This window comes from Hyla sarda, chromosome 13 (assembly GCF_029499605.1).
Source record: "Hyla sarda isolate aHylSar1 chromosome 13, aHylSar1.hap1, whole genome shotgun sequence".
Taxonomy (NCBI): Eukaryota; Metazoa; Chordata; class Amphibia; order Anura; family Hylidae; genus Hyla; species Hyla sarda.
The window spans coordinates 1,072,207-1,095,636 of NC_079201.1; the positions used below are offsets into that span (position 1 = coordinate 1,072,207).

The following is a 23,430-nucleotide window of genomic DNA, read 5'->3' on the forward strand; positions in this document are numbered from 1 at the left end:
TCCAGACCCCATGCCCCTCTTTCCTTCAAAACCCAATGCCCCTCTGTCCTCTAGATACCTACATCTCTGTCCTCCAGACCCCACTGCCCTCCGCCTCCAGGCCCCTCTGTGCTTCTCCAGACTCCTCAGTCCTCCAGACCCCTCTGTTCTCCTCCTTCAGGACCTTCTGTCCTTCTCCAGACTCCTTTGTCCACCTCCAGAATCTTTCACAATCCTCTGTCCTCCTTCATGTCCCTCTTTTCTTCATCATGACCTTCTTTCCTCTTTCATAACCCTCTTTCCTCCTTCATAACCCTCTTTCCTCTTCCAGGCCCCTCTGTCCAGATCATTGAATTTGGCTAACTTTGATTTATAGTTTATGGCCTTAAGTATATGTGGAACTACACATCAATAAGACATCCTCCAATTCATTGACCATCTCTTCTTAAATACCAGTAATTTCATCATTGTGTTTAGAGGATCAAAAACACAAAAAAAGTGCAGTTTGTTAAATTATAGTTTTTGACTTAAAGTGTTGAGCAGATACTGACCCAGTCCGATACTCTACATTGTTATATGTGCAGGCCAACTTTGAAAAGATCTGCCGCACCCTTGAAGACCAGTTGAGTGAACTAAAGAGCAAAGAAGAAGAACACCAAAGACATATCAATGATATTAGTGCTCAAAGAGCCCGACTACAGACTGAAAATGGTGAGTGTGGTTGAAGAGTCCTTTTTGCTCTAGGTGACAAAGACCCCTACTATTCTGGTCTCTACACAGCTCTTCTCTTCAGCCACTTTATGTAAATTGAATGAACGTCCACTGCTTCTTTTTTGATTAGTAATGGATATATATTTTTTGTAAAGGTGAGTACTCTCGCCAACTGGATGAAAGAGATGCCCTTATCACTCAACTCTCTAGAGGCAAACAGGCCTTCACCCAGCAAATTGAAGAACTTAAGAGGCAACTGGAGGAGGAGACCAAGGTGTGTGATATAGGAATATCTTATATATGTTATTTTAAGATGATATGGAATTGTGGTGGTTACAGAAAAAGGTGAAGGGTTATGCTGGGTGTTGTTGTCCTTGATGTAGTAATGGAGACCAATTACAAAGATTCTCTCACTCTAGAGGACCTGTCCTGTTCTGCATTAGAAGACCTCATTGACATTGCAGACATCCCTATGTATGAAATCAGCACTATGTAATACTTAAGTTCCCCTGCAGTGGTGCTGTTTGAAAATTGAACAGTTAATACAAGGGTTCCCATATCTTATAGCTGATTCCTGTGATTCAAAGCAGGGGGATGGTTTGTGGCCATCTTATTATGAAGGGGCCATTCGAACAAGTAGGGATTGTCCAAAAAAAATAAAAACATTTTTTACTTTTAAATGGGCGCTGCCACTAGCCACATGTCAAAAGTTTTGATTGGTTGGGGTCTGAGTGTGCAGACCTCCACCGAGCATGTCTTGATGACATGACACGGAGCAGGGAGAGGAGCCCGCAGCCGCATGGTCTTCTACCAACTTGTCCTCTTGATTGGCTTGGGTCTGAACACTTAGACCCCGCTAATCAAAACTTTGACATGTTGCTAGGTACTTTTTAAGGAAACAGTAGTAATGTTCTGTTTCTTTTTGTTTTATAGGCCAAGAATGCACTTGCACATGGTTTGCAGTCTTCCCGTCATGACTGCGACTTATTGAGGGAACAATATGAAGAGGAGCAAGAGGCAAAAGCTGAACTTCAACGTGCTTTGTCCAAGGCCAACGGTGAAGTTGCCCAATGGCGAACAAAATATGAGACTGATGCCATCCAACGTACAGAGGAGCTGGAAGAAGCTAAGTAGGTTTCTGGGTAGTAGGTGTCTTTTGTAATGCCTAATGCCACCATACTGAGCTAGAATAACAAAACTAATGCCACCATACCGAGCTAGAATAACAAAACTAATGCCACCATACCGAGCTAGAATAACAAAACTAGCTTCTTCTAGGGTCTATATGATGGAAGCTCTTTAAAAATAGGAATAGATCCATATTTCTCAAAGTAATGTAATAAAGCATAGTACAATAATAAGTCAAAGTTGTAAATAGAAAAGTAACATGCACATATCCATGATACTCCAGGAAGAAACTGGCCCAAAGACTACAAGAGGCTGAGGAGCACATTGAGGCTGTGAATTCTAAGTGTGCATCCCTGGAGAAGACCAAGCAGAGGTTGCAGAATGAAGTCGAGGATCTGATGGTGGATGTGGAGAGGTCCAATGCCGCCTGCGCTGCCCTAGATAAGAAGCAGAAGAACTTTGATAAGGTGTCACATTGTACATGTTTCTGAACTTTTAGGGGAAACCAAATGTTTTTGTGTTTGAATTCCATCATAATATTTCTGTAAAATGTTTGATTCTTTTTCTTTCATGCACTATAGGTTTTGGCTGAATGGAAGCAGAAATATGAGGAGACGCAAGCAGAGCTTGAATCTTCTCTGAAGGAGGCGCGTTCTCTGAGCACCGAGCTGTTCAAGATGAAGAATGCCTATGAAGAGTCCATGGACCACTTGGAGACCATCAAACGAGAGAACAAGAACTTGCAGCGTAATAACTTATTTTATTGTATAAATGTGTTATAAACATAGTCAGAACTTAACGTGCTTACTTCCTTAAAAGTCTTAAAACGTGTCCTACTATTAATTGTGAAATAGTAGAAAGGTGTAAAGAAATGTTGCTCAAGTCCAGGACTTAATACAAAAATGGAGAACTCGTTTTAGGACACAGCTTCTCTAAGGTTGTAGCTCCATTTTAGATTGCTATAATCCAGGACTTCCATAGTTAATCTAAATACTGTACATAGCAGTCTTGGAGAGTTTCTTTAGAGACCATGAATAATGTGATGGGGATGACACCAATTTGGTTGACACCAATGACTCTTCCTTATCCTGCAGAGGAGATTTCAGACCTTACTGAACAAGTATCAGAAGTTTCAAAGGCTCTTCATGAAGTAGAAAAGGCCAAAAAGCTAATTGAGCAAGAGAAGATTGAGGTCCAGACAGCACTGGAGGAAGCAGAGGTATTTTGTTTGTAAAAAGTAATATACCAAGGTACTGCATAGCTAAAATAATAGAAAATTCACTCCAATATTGTGCTGCTTTCTTCTTCTTCTTACAGGCATCTCTTGAACATGAAGAAGGAAAGATCCTCCGAATCCAGCTGGAGCTCACCCAAGTGAAATCTGAGATAGACAGGAAGATTGCAGAGAAAGATGAAGAAATTGACCAACTGAAAAGGAACCATGTCAGGATTGTCGACTCCATGCAGAGCACCTTGGATGCCGAAATCAGAAGCCGAAATGATGCTCTTAGGCTAAAGAAGAAAATGGAAGGAGACTTGAATGAAATGGAAGTCCAGTTGAGCCACGCCAACCGCCAAGCTGCAGAATCTCAAAAGCAACTGAGAAATGTTCAGGGCTTGCTTAAGGTAGACGGCTAAATATTCCAATACTGGTGATGTTATTTGGCAAACCAGTGACTTTAATTTGCCTTCATTCTGACTCCTTTCTGCAGGATGTCCAAATTCATCTGGATGACTCCCTCAGGTCCAATGAAGATCTGAAAGAACAGCTGGCTATGGTGGAACGCAGAGCGAACCTCATGCAAGCCGAGATTGAAGAAATTAGGGCGGCTCTGGAACAGACTGAGAGGAGCAGGAAAGTTGCTGAACAAGAGCTGCTGGATGCAAGTGAACGCGTCCAACTCCTGCACTCACAGGTACCGAATATGTGATCCCAAGCAAGACTTAGAAGATGAATGAGTGGAAGCCATCAGAAAAGGGGGTGGCAAATGGTTTGGTTAAATATTATCAGAATATCGACCAACCTATTCCTTTTTTACAGAACACAAGCTTGATTAACACAAAGAAGAAGCTTGAGACCGACCTTGCTCAAATGCAGTCAGAGGTCGAGGAAGCCATACAGGAAGCTCGGAACGCAGAAGAGAAGGCTAAGAAAGCAATCACTGATGTAAGTAAATAGGATATCTAGGGATTTGTCATCTCTAGTGAGATAAAATACAGATCTATAACATGCCAGTTTTATGCTTTGGTTTAATTTATTTGTTTATAATATATCTGTACTTCTAGGCGGCCATGATGGCTGAAGAACTGAAGAAGGAACAAGATACCAGCGCACATCTTGAGAGGATGAAGAAGAACCTTGACCAGACTGTGAAAGATCTCCAGCTTCGTCTGGATGAGGCTGAACAGCTGGCTCTTAAAGGAGGAAAGAAGCAACTCCAAAAATTGGAGGCCAGAGTACGTAAGAAGAACTTAAGAGACTCAACAAAGGTTTAGCAAATTTTTAATATAAAATTTCTATTCTTTGTCTTCTAGGTGAGAGAGCTTGAAAATGAGCTTGACAGTGAGCAGAAACGCAGCACAGAAGCCATTAAAGGTGTTCGGAAATATGAGAGACGTGTAAAGGAGCTCACATACCAGGTAAGGAGGGCGTAGAGGGAGTTATGTAATATACTACAATTAAAAGGGTACTCCGCTGCTCAGCGTTTGGAAGCCGGCGTCGGGAGCTTGTGACGTCATAGCTCCGCCCCTCCTGACACCACACCCCGCCCCCTCCCATAGACTTGCATTGAGGGGTGGGGAGTGATGTCGGGAGGGGCGTGGCAATGACGTAACGAGCTCTCGGCTCCAGCATTCGGAACAGTTCCAAACGCTGAGCAGAGGCGTCCCCCTTTAAGAGAACATCGATCATTAGATACAAAATTGTGAACTGGGAACTATAAGACTTATTATACTAATATGTGACTTCTCTTACTTATGACCCAGTCAGAAAAAAACAGACGGCACTTTTCACTATAGTACAACTTTTTCTCTTCAGCTCGGTTATGGACGAGGTTATTTTGTTGGCCCCAGTTCTGGTTTAGTGGAAATTCTCTGAATAACATTAGCGGTAGGGGGTGTCAGACCACAAAGGAACCTATGCCATATGGTGCCAGTACAGTAGTCAGGCAGTGTTTATCATATATGATGAGGCAGTTGTCAGAATAATTAAGCTCTGAAGGGTTAAGTAACAGTGCAATCCAGAGCAAATGGCCGAGAGAATGGAATCATCAGTGCGTTATTGGATGGCCGAGATGGTGTTTTCACCAGAGGACATAATGAAGGAAAGATTAGGATAGTAAAAACACCTGTAAACCAGACACATAACGTATCAAAATGGCTTTGGCTTCTGATAAACTTTGATTGACCTGCCTTTCCTCCTGTTTATTTACAAAGTCTGAAGAAGACAAGAAGAATGTTATGAGACTTCAGGACCTGGTAGACAAACTTCAGATAAAAGTCAAGGCCTACAAGAGGCAGACCGAGGAGATCGTAAGTTGAATTTGTGATCCACATTTGACTTGTACAAAAACTCACAACTCATAGAACAGTGGAAGAGAAGAAGCATTTTGGCTTTTGTCCTGATCCTACTTGTTACCAGTTAAAAGAAGCTATGCACCAGCTGGATATCCTCTAGTAAAACCAGTATCCCCCCCACCCCCACCTCAAAAGCTGCATCAAAGCTCTCTCACCCATTAATAGCGGATATCCCTGGTCCTGCATAAAGGTCCTTGAACCCTATCATTTACAAAAGGTTGTATGAAGCAGGCTCAGGCATTAATGGGCAGGTATGAAGATAACTCGAATGTTGGCTTCTTAACCCTGAGATGTTTCCGCTAACAGCAGCCATATTATCCATGCTGTAAGTAAGTGGGTGACAACCCCCATTTCCTCTGATGTGGACCCTGCTGTGGGATTGTGCGATGTTGAGCAGGTAAGATGGCAGCATTTGGCCTAGAGAAGGTTCCTGCTTCTTGTACTAATGAAGAAACCAGATTGTGAAGAAATTAGATTGCAGTATACTGCAATACAATTGTACAATCTGAGTAATAATTAACAAAGTTAAAATAAATAAAAAAATTATACATAAACCCATAAAAGTATTTAAAAAAATAAAACCACATAAACATAATTGTTCTCACCACTTTTACAAAAATGTCCAAATTATATTCTATTATGTTGCGCATTTAAGAAAAATCCCCAATGCCAAAAGAGAGACTCTTTTCTTCCTACTTCCTAAAACTAATTTGCATACTTTTTTCCCAGGAAGCATTGCCTTTAGGCTCCTAACACCAGCCGGATTTTCTTAATGAGGACCAGATAATATGTAAAATATATAAATAAAACATAGGTGCAAACTGTACGTATGACCAGGGGCGTAGCTATAGGGGGTTAAGATGTTGCATTCGCACCAGGGCCCTGGTGACTAAGGGGGCCCCAAAGCACATCTGCCCCATTAGAGACCAGCATTATAATTGCAACATGGGGGCCATTTCATATTTTGCATCGGGGCCCAGAAGTTATATAGCTGTGATGCCATCCCTACATTGTTCACAGAGTGCGCTACATATCAGTGTTAGGAAGTACCAGAAGGGAATCCGACTATTATTCCTACTTTCCTTTATTTCTCATTTACCAAAATTCTAGGAAGAGCAATCCAATGTCAACCTGTCCAAATACCGTAAAGTGCAGCACGAACTGGAGGAAGCAGAAGAGCGCGCTGATATTGCCGAGTCTCAGGTGAACAAGCTTCGGGCTAAAACAAGGGAAGTCACCAAGATCACCAAGAGCGAAGAGTAACTGAGCCACAAGGTGAATGAAGAGAGGCACATAATGTGAAATCTTCCCTAATTTTATGTTGTCTTACATTTCTAAGCTATAAATAAAATATAGACCTGTGCAAGAACGCAATTGTGTATTCTCAGTTTTTTGTACACTCTCTTATATAAGGGTTGTTTGTTGGAACTGGTGATTGCTAAATAACTTCTTTGCTTTGGACAAATCCTTGTTAGAAGGCTCCCATGAAAATAGGCAGATCAGCAGTATGTTGGTCCCCCATGAAAATAGACAGATCAGCCGTATGTTGGTCCCCCATGAAATTAGACAGATCAGCAGTATGTTGGTCCCCCATGAAAATAGACAGATCAGCAGTATGTTGGTCCCCCATGAAAATAGACAGATCAGCAGTATGTTGGTCCCCCCATGAAAATAGACAGATCAGCCGTATGTTGGTCCCCCATGAATATAGGCAGGTCAGCAGTATGTTGGTCCCCCCCATGAAAATAGACAGATCAGCAGTATGTTGGTCCCCCATGAAAATAGGCAGGTCAGCAGTATGTTGGTCCCCCATGAAAATAGACAGATCAGCAGTATGTTGGTCCCCCATGAAAATAGACAGATCAGCCGTATGTTGGTCCCCCATGAATATAGGCAGGTCAGCAGTATGTTGGTCCCCCCATGAAAATAGACAGATCAGCAGTATGTTGGTCCCCCATGAAAATAGGCAGGTCAGCAGTATGTTGGTCCCCCATGAAAATAGACAGATCAGCAGTATGTTGGTCCCCCATGAAAATAGACAGATCAGCAGTATGTTGGTCTCCAGTGAAAATAGGCAGGTCAGCAGTATGTTGGTCCCCCATGAATATAGGCAGGTCAGCAGTATGTTGGTCTCCCATGAAAATAGACAGATCAGCAGTATGTTGGTCCCCCATGAATATAGGCAGGTCAGCAGTATGTTGGTCCCCCATGAATATAGGCAGGTCAGCAGTATGTTGGTCTCCCATGAAAATAGACAGATCAGCAGTATGTTGGTCCCCCATGAATATAGGCAGGTCAGCAGTATGTTGGTCCCCCATGAATATAGGCAGGTCAGCAGTATGTTGGTCTCCCATGAAAATAGACAGATCAGCAGTATGTTTGTCTCCCATGAAAATAGGCAGGTCAGCAGTATGTTGGTCCCCCATGAATATAGGCAGGTCAGCAGTATGTTGGTCCCCCATGAATATAAGCAGGTCAGCAGTATGTTGGTCCCCCATGAAAATAGACAGATCAGCAGTATGTTGGTCCCCCATGAAAATAGACAGATGAGCAGTATGTTGGTCCCCCATGAAAATAGACAGATCAGCAGTATGTTGGTCCCCCATGAATATAGGCAGGTCAGCAGTATGTTGGTCCCCCATGAATATAGGCAGATCAGCAGTATGTTGGTCCCCCATGAATATAGGCAGATCAGCAGTATGTTATGGAGAGACTGCACATTGTGTATTCGTTTTCCCTGCAGCACCACCACGGGAAAACTAAAGCATTACACAGTGCAGTTGCAGTGTAACAGGATGAGTCCTCAAGAGTGAGAGATACTATTCGTAGACTCTCTTCACTCTGGCTAAGAGATGAAGACCTGAACATATCCCCCCCCCCCTCCTATTTTAACTCTTGCAGGATGTATAAAATAGTGTTGAGCGCAAATATTCGAAATGCAAATTTTTACCGTGAATATCGGCACTTCGCGATTTCACGAATATTTGGAACAAAGGGCTATATATTCGTAAAGACGAATATTCGTTCACAACAATGATGTGTATTGTGTAAAAAAAAAAAAGTAATCATCCCCTCCCTGCTTCCAGCTTATGGTCCAAAGAAGGCTACAATATTATTTAGTGTGTGAGTCGGTGTGGAGCGTGAATATTTCATATATGCAAATATGCAAATATTCGCAAATATCAGCACTTCCAAAGGACACTGATCCCTCCCTTCTTTTAGCTTGTGGGCCAATGAGAAGGATGCAAATACAGTTGTCAGAGGTTAGCAACATCCCTAGCAACCAATAGTAAAGTTTCCCATCCCTTCACTAAATAATCGTGCATGCGCACTATACGAATTTCATTACAATTTTCACTTTAAAAAAAAAAGTGAATGAACATAGTGAATATGCCAATTTCGCGAACATAGGGTGAATATTCGTCAATATATTTGCGAAATATTGCGAATTTGAATATGGCCCCTGCTGCTCATCACTAGTAAAAAAATGGGTTTTCAACACTGGTTTTCTGATTTTTAAATACAGTCACAAAATGCAAAAATAGTAAATGTTTTAGGTTTCTCGGAGAGTCCAAAGAGTTTCCCCGCCAGTCCTCTGTGAACGTCAGAACATGATGATGTGTCCTCCATACAGACCAAAGGGGGGCAATGGTGGTCATTGTATTTATGTTATGATTACTTCCTGATAGACAGTTGGAAACCACCAGCCAGAAAAAACATAGAGGACTCTTTACGACCAGGTCTTGATTGTTATAAGTTCTATTCTATATGGGCAACAGAGCAACTAAACATGAATGAGGAAATAAATGAGTAGAATTTCAGATTTACCAAACTAAGAGAAAATTAGAAATAAAGAGAAAAGCTTTCAACCTGATCACTTTTACATTGAGACATTTTGTTAATGTTCTTCCTCAGTGCTAAAAAGTATCTATCTCTATCTGGGTGACTGGGCTCAGTTATTTGCAGGAAGTGGACGGGCCTGTTGGTGGCCATAAATCTGAACATAATTACAATTGTTTGGCTAAAACACTTATAGGAATATGCTTAAAGGGATATTCCAGGATTTTTTTTTAAATGTAACTATGTTAAAGGGGCTGTAAAGTTAGTGTAGTCCATAATATAGTGTCTGTACCTGTGTGTGATGGTTTTCTCACAATTCTTCTGTGATTTTCACCCCAATAGGCTGTAAAGTTAGTGTAGTACATAATATAGTGTCTGTACCTGTGTGTGATGGTTTTCTCACAATTCTTCTGTGATTTTCACCCCAATATTTATTTTTACCAGCATACAAAATGACTGATGTCTCAGATTTTTCCCAGGTTGCAATGCGGCCGAGACCTGACTCACTAGTCAGCTGATGACAGGGAGCGGTGGAGCGATCGCTTGGTGGGAGAGAGATCAATCTGCAACTAATGTAACAGCTGTAGGCACCCTGATTGAAAAACACAGGTCTTTTGAATGGATGCAGCTAATTTATGTTTCAATGGGTGGGGTGGCTGATGTGTGGGAGGGAGGAAAACGGATTTGTGGGATTTGTAGTCAAAAAAAGAAAACTCAAACAGGAAATACCAGTTCACAAAAAGCTAGCCACAGTGTTATGTAATCTCACAACATAGCCAAGACAAGCGCAGATCCTTCCTAAGCATGTCCATTACTATCTGCCAGGTACATACTAAAATCACCTTATGCTGGAGAACCCCTTTAAGCCTAGAGCATTATTATGAGTTTACCACACATTATAGAAGTGATTATTAATAAATAAGCAAAATCATTACAGAAATAGATCTCAGTAATAGAGATCACTTGTATTTTTTTATCTCAGAGATTTAGCTTATTATTCCGTTAATTGTAGAGGACCGACAACACCTTTAAAGGGGTTCTCCACCATAAGGTGATTTTAGTACGTACCTGGCAGACAGTAATGGACATGCTTAGGAAGGATCTGCGCTTGTCTTGGGGATAAATGGCTATGTTGTGAGATTACATACCACTGTGGCTGGCTTTTTGAGAACTGGTATTATCTGTTTGACTTTTCTTTTTTTGACTACAAATCCCATAATTCCATTTTCCTCCCTCCCACACATCAGCCACCCCACCCATTGAAACATAAATGAGCTGCATCCATTCAAAAGACCTGTGGTTTTCAATCAGGGGGCCTACAGCTGTTGCATTAGTTGAAGATTGATCCCTCCACCCATTGAAGCAGACAGGCTCCCTGTAATCAGCTGACTAGTGATGTCAGGTCTCGGCCACACTGCAACCTTGGAAAAATCTGAGACAACAGTCATTTTGTATGCTGTTAAAAATAAATAATGGGGTGAGAATCACAGAAGAATTGTGAGAAAATTGTCACACACAGGTACAGACACTATATTATGGACTACACTAACTTTACAGCCCCTGTAGCATAGTCAAATTAAAAAAAATCCTGGAATACCCCTTTAAGATATTTGGGCAGATATGGGACATATTAGGATGTAAGTGAGGGAAAAGTGGATAGACATATAGTGTTGCGAAGGATGTATGGAAAGTGTGAGAACACTGAAATGTATATGATGGTCGAAGAAATCCATGAAATATAGAGGAAATCTGCCGAAGTACAAGAAGAGATCTTGAGTGTACAGTAAACTTTGCGATGTACAAGAAGGTTGAGAAAGTACAGTAGACCTTCAGAGTTGAGTAGGTCTAGGAGATGTTGTATTACAGGTGGTTCAAGAAGAACTGTATACACAACTCAAGACATTGTGTGGCATAGATAGAATTGATACAGAAAGATTAAAAAATACTCACACGGAGAAGTTCTTTGATAAATGGAAGGATTTTATTATATCTCATTACACGACCAGTGAAATTGCAGACATTGTGAGGCCTTTCAGCTCCACTGAATGGTACTGTTTGGGAACGGTAGGTGGAACGCTGGGAGCCTTACAACTCTTGCCCTAACCATATTATTGCACCCCACCTATTGGGTTTGAATGGATCACAAAGATGTCGATTGTACTTTGATGCCCCTTTGTTATTTTTGTTGACTTTTGTCATTTCTCTTGCTTTTCTTCCTGTATTGTTATATATTTGGAAATACCCAATAAAATGTGTTTTAAAAAAAAAGAAGAACTGTACGTCTTAAGACTTGAATGTGGTTGAGGAAATACAGGAGATATTCACATTTGGTTGGGGTTATGTATAAGATTTGAGAGACGCCGGGTCCCATCTAAGATGCTGTGGAGCTTTGGTAAAGATTTATAGGAAATTGAAGGAGATATGGCAGAACCAAGAAGGTTTAGGAGATATGGTGAACATTTATAGGAAGGTAAGGAGATATGGTGGAAATGAGGAAATTGGGATGGTGTGGGTGTTAAGATTTATAAGAAGGTTGATAAGATACGGGGAGTTAAGAAGGTTGGGGAGGTATGAGAGCTAAGATTTATAAGAAGGCTGATAAGATACGGGGAGTTAAGAAGGTTGGGGAGGTATGAGAGCTAAGATTTATAAGAAGGCTGATAAGATACGGGGAGTTAAGAAGGTTGGGGCGGTATGAGAGCTAAGATTTATAACAAGGTTGTGAAGAGTTAAGAAAGTAGATGAGATGTAATAGAGTTATCAGAAGGTTGTGAGTTGGAGGAGTTTTTAGGATTTATATGAAGGTTAAAACGCAAAACAGATATAGAATTAAGAGCAATAAACTTGACTTAATGCTTTAAAGCTCATAACAGTAGTAGTGGTACATGAGGAGCATACTAAGAGAAGAATGACCAGGTCCAAAAAGAGTGGAATGTCTTCTGACAACATCTTAGCCTTCATCATTAGAGGCCATTTATATCAGCAAGAGACAGATAGTTAGACCCTGATGCTATAAGACCTCATGTTTCCTTCATATTATCTGTAATGCATCACGAAGAAGTATTTATTCAAATAAAACACTCTCTTCCGAGGAGCCTGCAATGAGTCTCAGATACCTGCTCCTCAAATACCACAGTGAGTTCACTGCCTTATAATTTGTCCTTCTGGCTCCTGTGTCAGCTTCCATTAGGTCAAGGAATATTTTATTACCAGATCTGGAGTGTTAAATATTTTACTATAAGTAGATGTCACTGAGATATAGCGAAGCCATCTGCTCCTTATCATGTATCAGAGGTCTGCTCTAACATCTTAACCCTCAACCTCAATACAAAAATACAGGAGGACACCATTGGGACCTGTGGGGACGTCAACCTAAATAAGTAACGGACAGAAAAATAACTTATCCTGACGTTAAAGCAAATATATATGAAAAAACAAACAAGAAAAAAAAGAAATCAAACCAAAATCATGAAGATATCTCAGACTTGATTGAATAAGGTTATAATACAAAATCGTCTCTCAGTTCGACTTCACAGCGTCACACAACACAACCATTCACTCCACCAAATGACAAGAACGAGAACATTAATCCAAAGAAAACAATCATTTATTTAGAAGCAATGTCAGAGCTGATACATAGAAGGATATCACAATAGTACAACAGCTTAGGAATCATTATTCTATATTTCATTGGGGAGGGGGATGAAATGTCGGGTGATTCTGACATATCTTCCCTGGAGGGACAAGTTTATGGATATTATACTTGTTTCACGCTTTATGTTAGTATTAGGTATAAAGGCGGCGGGTGGAGGTTTTGTTTTACTGTGTTTAATATCTAGGGAATATTTTATAGTGTTTTTCAGTGATCTGCCTTCTAGGGTAAGTTTTATAGTGTTTTTCAATGATATGCCATCTAGGGTATGTTTTATAGTGTTTTTCAGTGATATGCCTTCTGGGGTATATTTTATAGTGTCTTTCAGTGATATGCTGTCTAGGGTATGTTTTATAGTGTTTTTCAGTGATATGCCTTTCTAGGATATGTTTTATAGTGTTTTTCAGTGATCTGCCATCTAGGATATGTTTTATAGTGTTATTCAGTGATATGCCGTCTAGGTTATGTTTTATAGTGTTTTCAATAATATGCCTACTAGGGTATGTTTTATAGTGTTTTCAGTAATATGCCTACTAGGGTATGTTTTATAGTGTTTTTCAGTGATATGCCTTCTAGGGTATGTTTTATAGTGTTTTCAGTAATATGCCTACTAGGGTATGTTTTATAGTGTTTTTCAGTGATATGCTGTCTAGGGTATGTTTTATAGTGTTTTTCAGTGATCTGCCATCTAGGATATGTTTTATAGTGTTATTCAGTGATATGCCGTCTAGGGTATGTTTTATAGTGTTTTTCAGTGATATGCTGTCTAGGGTATGTTTTATAGTGTTTTTCAGTGATCTGCCATCTAGGATATGTTTTATAGTGTTTTTCAATGATATGCCGTCTAGGGTATGTTTTATAGTGTCTTTCAGTGATATGCTGTCTAGGGTATGTTTTATAGTGTTTTTCAGTGATATGCTGTCTAGGGTATGTTTTATAGTGTTTTTCAGTGATCTGCCATCTAGGATATGTTTTATAGTGTTATTCAGTGATATGCCGTCTAGGTTATGTTTTATAGTGTTTCTAATAGCTGGGGCTTTCCATTTTTTCTTCACATGTTAGATACCACTGATTTCACAGACGGCTTGGACTTGTGTTCGGATACTTCATGCGACGGTACACAGTCACTTGAGCCAAGTTCTGTTTGTGGTTTCTAGGGAAAAAAAAGAAACATACTTAAAGGGGAAGCCTGGTTGAATGTTTTACATTAAATTCATGTTCAGGAGGTTGAAAATGAAAAGATCTGGAAATAGAATTCGGTATTCTGATTCTGGCTCCTTCTTGGTTACAGATAAGTGTAGGACACTTCAATGTAGGGGGGGGGGGGGTTACTGTATGTTTACCAGCTGTCCACAGGATTTGATATAAGTTCCTGATATTTAGGGCAACACCGCTGCAATCCCCACCAATCATTAGAATGGGGGTCCCATGATCACCTGTTGAAATAAAGAGTTGGTTGGGCATGTGAGCTTCTTCTCCAATAAACTCTATGGGGCTAACAAAGATAGCTACAGTCCTAAAGAGGTGAATGAGGCAACAGTACACAAGCCTTACCCCCACCCAATTCCCATGATTGGTGAGGGTCAAACATTAGACACTTGTCATCTATTCTATAGACAGGTGATACATTCTGTTTGCGGGAACATCCAATGAATGGCATAGTAGCTTCTGAATATTACAAGGAGGAGCCAGACAGTATGGGAAATACCCCCCCCCCCTTCCCTTCCAATGTTACAGCTGTATACTGTGAGGGGTCCAGGTTGTGACAACCCCTTAGAACAATCATAAAGAAAATCCACAATCTTCTGCAGAAAAATTATGTAGATAGAAATGGTTCTGGTGCTGCCATACTATAGCTCCACAATAAAGCTTTACAAGTATCCTGACTGTAAGAAGAGATAACAGGTGCCGCACTCTTACATATAAGAGGAGATAACAGGCATTGTGCTCCTACATATATGAAGGGATGACAGGTGCCGTGCTCCTACATATATGAAGGGATGACAGATGCCGCACTCTTACATATAAGAGGAGATAACAGGCATTGTGCTCCTACATATATGAAGGGATGACAGGCATTGTGCTCCTACAAATATGAAGGGATGACAGGTGCCGTGCTCCTACATATATGAAGGGATGACAGGTGCCGTGCTCCTACATATATGAAGGGATGACAGGTGCCGTGCTCCTACATATATGAAGGGATGACAGGCATTGTGCTCCTACATATATGAAGGGATGACAGGCATTGTGCTCCTACATATATGAAGGGATGACAGGTGCCGTGCTCCTACATATATGAAGGGATGACAGGTGCCGTGCTCCTACATATATGAAGGGATGACAGGTGCCGTGCTCCTACATATATGAAGGGATGACAGGTGCCGTGCTCCTACATATATGAAGGGATGACAGGCATTGTGCTCCTACATATATGAAGGGATGACAGGTGCTGCACTCCTACATATATGAAGGGATGACAGGTGCCGCACTCTTACATATAAGAGGAGATAACAGGCATTGTGCTCCTACAGATATGAAGGGATGACAGGCAAATTGCTCCTACATATATGAAGGGATGACAGGTGCCGTGCTCCTACATATATGAAGGGATGACAGGTGCCGTGCTCCTACATATATGAAGGGATAACAGGTGCTGCACTCCTACATATATGAAGAGATGACAGGTGCCGTGCTCCTACATATATGAAGGGATGACAGGCGACATGCTCCTACATATATGAAGGGATGACAGGCGACATGCTCCTACATATATGAAGAGATAACAGGTGCTGCACTCCTACATATATGAAGAGATGACAGGTGCCATGTTCCTACATATATGAAGAGATGACAGGTGCCGTGTTCCTACATATATGAAGAGATGACAGGTGCCGTGTTCCTACATATATGAAGGGATGACAGGTGCCGTGCTCCTACATATATGAAGGGATGACAGGCGACATGCTCCTACATATATGAAGAGATAACAGGTGCTGCACTCCTACATATATGAAGAGATGACAGGTGCCGTGTTCCTACATATATGAAGAGATGACAGGTGCCGTGTTCCTACATATATGAAGAGATGACAGGTGCCGTGTTCCTACATATATGAAGGGATGACAGGTGCCGTGCTCTTACATATATGAAGAGATAACAGGCATTGTGCTCCTACATATATGATGGGATGACAGGTGCTGCACTCCTACATATATGAAGAGATAACAGATGCTGCACTCCTACATATATGAAGGGATAACAGGTGCTGCACTCCTACATATATGAAGAGATAACAGGTGCTGCACTCCTACATATATACAGAGATAACAGTTGCTGCACTCCTACATATATGAAGAGATAACAGTTGCTGCACTCCTACATATATGAAGAGATAACAGGTGCTGCACTCTTACATATATGAAGGGATGACAGGTGCCGTGTTCCTACATATATGAAGAGATAACAGGTGCTGCACTCCTACATATATGAAGAGATAACAGGTGCTGCACTCCTACATATATGAAGAGATAACAGGTGCTGCACTCCTACATATATACAGAGATAACAGTTGCTGCACTCCTACATATATGAAGAGATAACAGTTGCTGCACTCCTACATATATGAAGAGATAACAGGTGCTGCACTCTTACATATATGAAGGGATGACAGGTGCCGTGTTCCTACATATATGAAGAGATGACAGGTGCTGCACTCCTACATATATGAAGAGATAACAGGTGCTGCACTCCTACATATATGAAGAGATAACAGGTGCTGCACTCCTACATATATGAAGAGATGACAGGTGCCGTGCTCCTACATATATGAAGGGATGACAGGCAAATTGCTCCTACATATATGAAGAGATGACAGGTGCTGCACTCCTACATATATGAAGAGATAACAGGTGCTGCACTCCTACATATATGAAGAGATGACAGGTGCCGTGCTCCTACATATATGAAGGGATGACAGGCGACATGCTCCTACATATATGAAGAGATAACAGGTGCTGCACTCCTACATATATGAAGGGATGACAGGTGCCGTGTTCCTACATATATGAAGGGATGACAGGTGCCGTGCTCCTACATATATGAAGGGATGACAGGTGCCATGCTCCTACATATATGAAGGGATGACAGATGCTGCACTCCTACATATATGAAGGGATGACAGGTGCCGTGCTCCTACATATATGAAGAGATAACAGGTGCTGCACTCCTACATATATGAAGGGATGACAGGAGACATGCTCCTACATATATGAAGAGATAATAGTTGCTGCACTCCTACATATTTGAAGGGATGACAGATGCTGCACTCCTACATATATGAAGGGATGACAGGTGCCGTGCTCCTACATATATTAAGGGATGACAGGTGCCGTGCTCCTACATATATGAAGAGATAACAGTTGCTGCACTCCTACATATATGAAGAGATAACAGGTGCTGCACTCCTACATATATGAAGAGATAATAGGTGCTGCACTCCTACATATATAAAGGGATGACAGGCCACATGCTCCTACATATATGAAGGGATAACAGGTGCCGCGTTCCTACATATATGAAGAGATAACAGGTGCTGCACTCCTACATATATGAAGGGATGACAGGTGCCGTGCTCCTACATATATGAAGGGATGACAGATGCTGCACTCCTACATATATGAAGAGATAACAGGTGCCGCGTTCCTACATATATGAAGAGATAACAGGTGCCGCGTTCCTACATATATGAAGAGATAACAGGTGCTGCACTCCTACATATATGAAGGGATGACAGGTGCTGCACTCCTACATATATGAAGGGATGACAGGTGCCGCGCCCCTACATATATGAAGAGATAACAGGTGCTGCACTCCTACATATATGAAGGGATGACAGGTGCTGCACTCCTACATATATGAAGAGATAACAGGTGCTGCACTCCTACATATATGAAGAGATAACAGGTGCCGCGTTCCTACATATATGAAGAGATAACAGGTGCTGTGCTCCTACATATATGAAGAGATAACAGTTGCTGCACTCCTACATATATGAAGAGATAACAGTTGCTGCACTCCTACATATATGAAGAGATAACAGTTGCTGCACTCCTACATATATACAGAGATAACAGTTGCTGCACTCCTACATATATACAGAGATAACAGGTGCTGCACTCCTACATATATGAAGGGATAACAGGTGCTGCACTCCTACATATATACAGAGATAACAGGTGCTGCACTCCTACATATATGAAGGGATAACAGGTGCTGCACTCCTACATATATGAAGAGATAACAGGTGCCGCGTTCCTACATATATGAAGAGATAACAGGTGCCGCGCCCCTACATATATGAAGAGATGACAGATACTGCACTCCTACATATATGAAGAGAAAACAGGTGCCGCGCCCCTACATATATGAAGAGATGACCGGTGCCGTGCTCCTACATATATGAAGGGATAACAGGTGGCACACTCCTACATATATGAAGAGATAACAGTTGCTGCACTCCTACATATATGAAGAGATAACAGTTGCTGCACTCCTACATATATACAGAGATAACAGTTGCTGCACTCCTACATATATACAGAGATAACAGTTGCTGCACTCCTACATATATGAAGAGATAACAGTTGCTGCACTCCTACATATATGAAGAGATAACAGTTGCTGCACTCCTACATATATACAGAGATAACAGTTGCTGCACTCCTACATATATGAAGAGATAACAGGTGCTGCACTCCTACATATATGAAGAGATAACAGGTGCTGCACTCCTACATATATACAGAGATAACAGTTGCTGCACTCCTACATATATGAAGAGATAACAGTTGCTGCACTCCTACATATATACAGAGATAACAGTTGCTGCACTCCTACATATATGAAGAGATAACAGTTGCTGCACTCCTACATATATGAAGAGATAACAGTTGCTGCACTCCTACATATATGAAGAGATAACAGTTGCTGCACTCCTACATATATGAAGAGATAACAGTTGCTGCACTCCTACATATATGAAGAGATAACAGTTGCTGCACTCCTACATATATGAAGAGATAACAGTTGCTGCACTCCTACATATATGAAGAGATAACAGTTGCTGCACTCCTACATATATGAAGAGATAACATTTGCTGCACTCCTACATATATAAAGGGATGACAGGTGTTGCGTTCCTACATGTATGAAGAGATAACAGGTGCCGCGCCCCTACATATATGAAGGCATGACAGATACCGCGCCCCAACATATATGAAGGCATGACAGATACCGCGCCCCTACATATATGAAGGCATGACAGATACTGCGCCCCTACATATATGAAGGCATGACAGATACCGCGCCCCTACATATATGAAGGCATGACAGATACCGCGCCCCTACATATATGAAGGCATGACAGATACCGTGCCCCTACATATATGAAGGCATGACAGATACCGCGCCCCTACATATATGAAGGCATGACAGATACCGCGCCCCTACATATATGAAGACATGACAGATACCGCGCCCCTACATATATGAAGGCATGACAGATACCGTGCCCCTACATATATGAAGGCATGACAGATACCGCGCCCCTACATATATGAAGGCATGACAGATACCGCGCCCCTACATATATGAAGGCATGACAGATACCGCGCCCCTACATATATGAAGGCATGACAGATACCGCGCCCCTACATATATGAAGGCATGACAGATACCGCGCCCCTACATATATGAAGGCATGACAGATACTGCGCCCCTACATATATGAAGGCATGACAGATGCCGTGTCCTACATATATGAAAAACTAATAGGTGCCGCGCTGCTACACCATGCTCCTACATAACATATTACAGCTAAGCAATTAAAGATTATTTATAGTAAAATAAAATGTTTTAAAATCTTCCAATATAATTTCTGTATCACTTAAAGTATAACATGATTCTTTACTTGGTTGTCAATATAGGACCACAAATATCTATTCTATATTCAGCTCCCACATCTACCATTCATATCTATCTATCTATCTCATATCTATTTATTTATCTATCTATCTTATATAAATCTATATGATCTTATATCTATCAATCAGTCTATATAAATCTATGTCATATCTGTCTATCTCTATCTATCTCATATCTATCTCATATCCATCTATCTATCTCATATCTATCTATCTCATATCTATCTATCTCATATCTATCTATCTATATATCTATCTCATATCTATCTATCTCATATCCATCTATCTATCTCATATCTATCTATCTATCTCATATCTATCTATCTCATATCTATCTATCTATCTATCTCATATCTATCTATCTCATATCTATCTATCTATCTATCTCATATCTATCTATCTCATATCTATCTATCTCATATCTATCTATCTATCTATCTATCCCATATCTATCTATCTATCTATCTATCTCATATCTATCTATCTCATATCTATTTATTTATTTATCTATCTATCTTATATGATCTTATATCTATCTATCAATCAGTCTATATAAATCCATGTCATATCTGTCTATCTCTATCTATCTCATATCTATCTATCTATCTCATATCTATCTATCTATCTATCTATCTATCTATCTCATATCTATCTATCTATCTATCTATCTCATATCTATCTATCTATCCCATATCTATCTCTCATATCTATCTATCTATCAATCCCATATCTATCTCTCATATCTATCTATCTATCTATCTATCTCATATCTATCTCATATCTACCTATCTATCCCATATCTATCTATCTATCTATCTATCTATCTCATATCTATCTATCTCATATCTATCTATCTATCTCTCTCATATCTATCTATCTATCTATCTATCTCATATCTACCTACCTATCTATCTCATTTCTATATCATATCTATCTATCTCATATCTATCCATCTATCTATCTCATATCTATCCATCTATCTCATATCTATATCATATCTATCTATCTCATATCTATCTATCTAACTCATATCTATCTATCTATCTAATATCTATCTCATATCTATCTATCTATCTATCTCATATCTATCTATCTAATATCTATCTCATATCTATCTAATATCTATCTATCTCATATCTATCTATCTAATATCTATCTATCTATATCTATCTATCTATCTATCTATCTATCTCATATCGATCTAATATCTATCTATCTATCTAATATCTATCTATCTCATATCTATCTATCTAATATCTATCTATCTCATATCTATCTATCTAATATCTATCTATCTATCTCATATCTATCTAATATCTATCTCATATCTATCTATCTATCTAATATCTATCTATCTTATATCTATCTATCATCTATCTATCTCATATCTATCTATCTATCTCTAGCTATCTCTATCTATCTATCTATCTCTATCTATCCCTATCTCCATACAATGTCCTATCCATTACATTGCTGCTTGCGGTTAGTTCTGGGCAGTACTGTGTATTGATGCTATTACCGTTGTGTTTCGGTCCCATCCTGTCGGCTTCTGTCTCAGTGTCTGTTTGCGGAGCTGTAACTTACACTAGGTGGACCTCTCACCCTCTCTATTAATGATTTCTCCACATGGCTCAGGGCAGGCTTCCAGCCAAGTTTCTTGTACGGTGCCCGAACTGACAGGAATCACAACCTCAACACATTTTTACAGCTGTGGTCGAGAATGATTGACCAAATATAGAGCTGGACTAGAAATGGTGGGTGTATAAAAGTCGTGTGGATGCAGGCTGCCCCCATCCTTCACTGACTGCATCTAGAGGTAAGCTCTCTGCACCATACTGCCCCCTGTGGAAATCTACCTGGATTGTTAGAAAACTTCCCGGAGCTGTGTTTTTTGTTAGTTTTTTTGAAGACTTCGCCATTTGTGGAAGTATTTTAGATTTTTTCAGAACACTTTATTTTTGAATGAATACACAAGAAGGTAAAATCTCAGTACCAGCAATAAGCTGCTCACATGGAGCCCCGTTTTAAGACAAATTGACAAACTTTTTGAATTTCTGATTGACCTTTATGAAGCCTCTAGGTCCTCTGCAATATCTGTTTAGAACCTATGAAGGTGTAAGTTCGGCATTGGTCTCCCGCTTGTGCTGCATAGATCGGTGCGGAGAGTGCGGAGAGTGCCAAGGCCCAGTGAGTTCCATGCACGAACCCTCTTCTGATGAATTGGACACGTGCAGTGAACTTACTGGCCATCGTACTGCTGCTGAATGGATAGGACACCAATGCTGGACTTAAATAAAATGTCCACCATGTTGTAGTGTATAGTTCTGAAGTAAGCTTGCTGGTGATGGAGGCAAGTCCCAGCCATAATTCTAGGGCCTGTGTGGGAGAATGGGAGGACATTTTTGGAAACATTTTTTGGGGAAGGGATTTTTCTGTAAAGTCACTAATCCAAGGTTGGCATTCAGGTGCAGCATCTTATCAGAGATTACTATCCATCTTCCTAAAGATGGCCATGTACCTTCGATAGCTGTTAGCAAATATTCCTCCTAAAAACGGGTATAAGCCGCTTTTTGACACCTCTGTCGGCAGCTGATTTCCAACAAAAGAGTTGGGTGATGAAATTCCAAATGCTCAGTCCTCCATATGTCTAGTCAGCAGGTCCCACTGACATCATAGGGTCTGTCCAACAGTACTCTCCCGTGTATGGGCCTTTTATCGATCCTTCCTGCATCGCCTCTAGGGTTGGATAGAAGCATTACATCCATGTGCTGCAAAATACTTGAATGCCTTGATTTTGGTAATACTAATATTTAATGGGACAGTTATATGGCTTTTAGCGTTGCCTAAATTTTAGCTCATGGCGTTAGTGGATTTGTTGATTTGATATTTCAGTAATAAGTCTGGTCCCGAGAGTCTTGGCTGAGAACAAGACGTTCCTAATCATTCAGCATTAATGAGTGTAGACCCCTCATCTCTAACCTGTAGCTTAACTGGGAGTCTTGGTTTTGCAACAGCTGGAGGGGCCACAGGTTGGAGCCCAATTGAAATATAACATCTCGTTGTTATTTTTTTATTTTTTCTAGCTTTATTTTCTTGCTCTGAATTTTAACATCTTAAAGAAGATCAAGAGGTGAGTAGATGAAGTCATTGCTACTAATAAATGGGAAACTTTGTTATTCACTTTACATAAAGAATATTTGTGAAAAAAATTGAAAGACATAAAACGGATATATATATCTATATCTATATATATATATATATATATATATATATATCACACTTGCTCTATGATCAGCAAAACTGTCCATAGACTTTATGATGTAGACGACCTTTATATGAAGTGGCCACCAATGAACGCATCTTTCCTGTGGGGATCGCCTGCTTCCCGGGAAATATTTTTAATTTCTGTTCTTGACCCCTATGCATTTTCTCAGATGTCAATAGATCAAATACTATGATATGATATATGATAAATATAATTTATCACTACTTAATGAGCAAACAAACTTAAAGGGGTACTTCAGTGGAAAACTTTTTTTTTTTTTAATGAACTGGTACCAT

At 40.3% G+C, this 23,430-nt stretch overlaps 1 protein-coding gene and 1 long non-coding RNA gene across 2 annotated transcripts in view; one reads left to right on the forward strand and one right to left on the reverse strand.

The window, feature by feature from the left end:
• Positions 1 to 6,678, forward strand: part of LOC130297752 (myosin-1B) — a 33,669-nt gene extending 26,991 nt beyond the window's left edge. Inside the window, exons 26-38 of the mRNA XM_056550609.1 lie at positions 564 to 690; positions 846 to 964; positions 1,624 to 1,820; positions 2,102 to 2,285; positions 2,400 to 2,565; positions 2,913 to 3,037; positions 3,136 to 3,444; positions 3,531 to 3,734; positions 3,860 to 3,985; positions 4,105 to 4,275; positions 4,354 to 4,458; positions 5,254 to 5,349; positions 6,505 to 6,678. Of these exons, the coding sequence (XP_056406584.1) occupies positions 564 to 690; positions 846 to 964; positions 1,624 to 1,820; positions 2,102 to 2,285; positions 2,400 to 2,565; positions 2,913 to 3,037; positions 3,136 to 3,444; positions 3,531 to 3,734; positions 3,860 to 3,985; positions 4,105 to 4,275; positions 4,354 to 4,458; positions 5,254 to 5,349; positions 6,505 to 6,657 (2,082 nt within the window). The 3' untranslated portion in view covers positions 6,658 to 6,678. The remainder of the gene's footprint in view (positions 1 to 563; positions 691 to 845; positions 965 to 1,623; positions 1,821 to 2,101; positions 2,286 to 2,399; positions 2,566 to 2,912; positions 3,038 to 3,135; positions 3,445 to 3,530; positions 3,735 to 3,859; positions 3,986 to 4,104; positions 4,276 to 4,353; positions 4,459 to 5,253; positions 5,350 to 6,504) is intronic.
• Positions 6,679 to 12,861: 6,183 nt separating this feature from the next.
• Positions 12,862 to 23,430, reverse strand: part of LOC130297758 (uncharacterized) — a 127,985-nt gene continuing 117,416 nt past the window's right edge. Inside the window, exon 3 of the long non-coding RNA XR_008849677.1 lies at positions 12,862 to 14,039. This is a non-coding gene — a long non-coding RNA (uncharacterized LOC130297758). The remainder of the gene's footprint in view (positions 14,040 to 23,430) is intronic.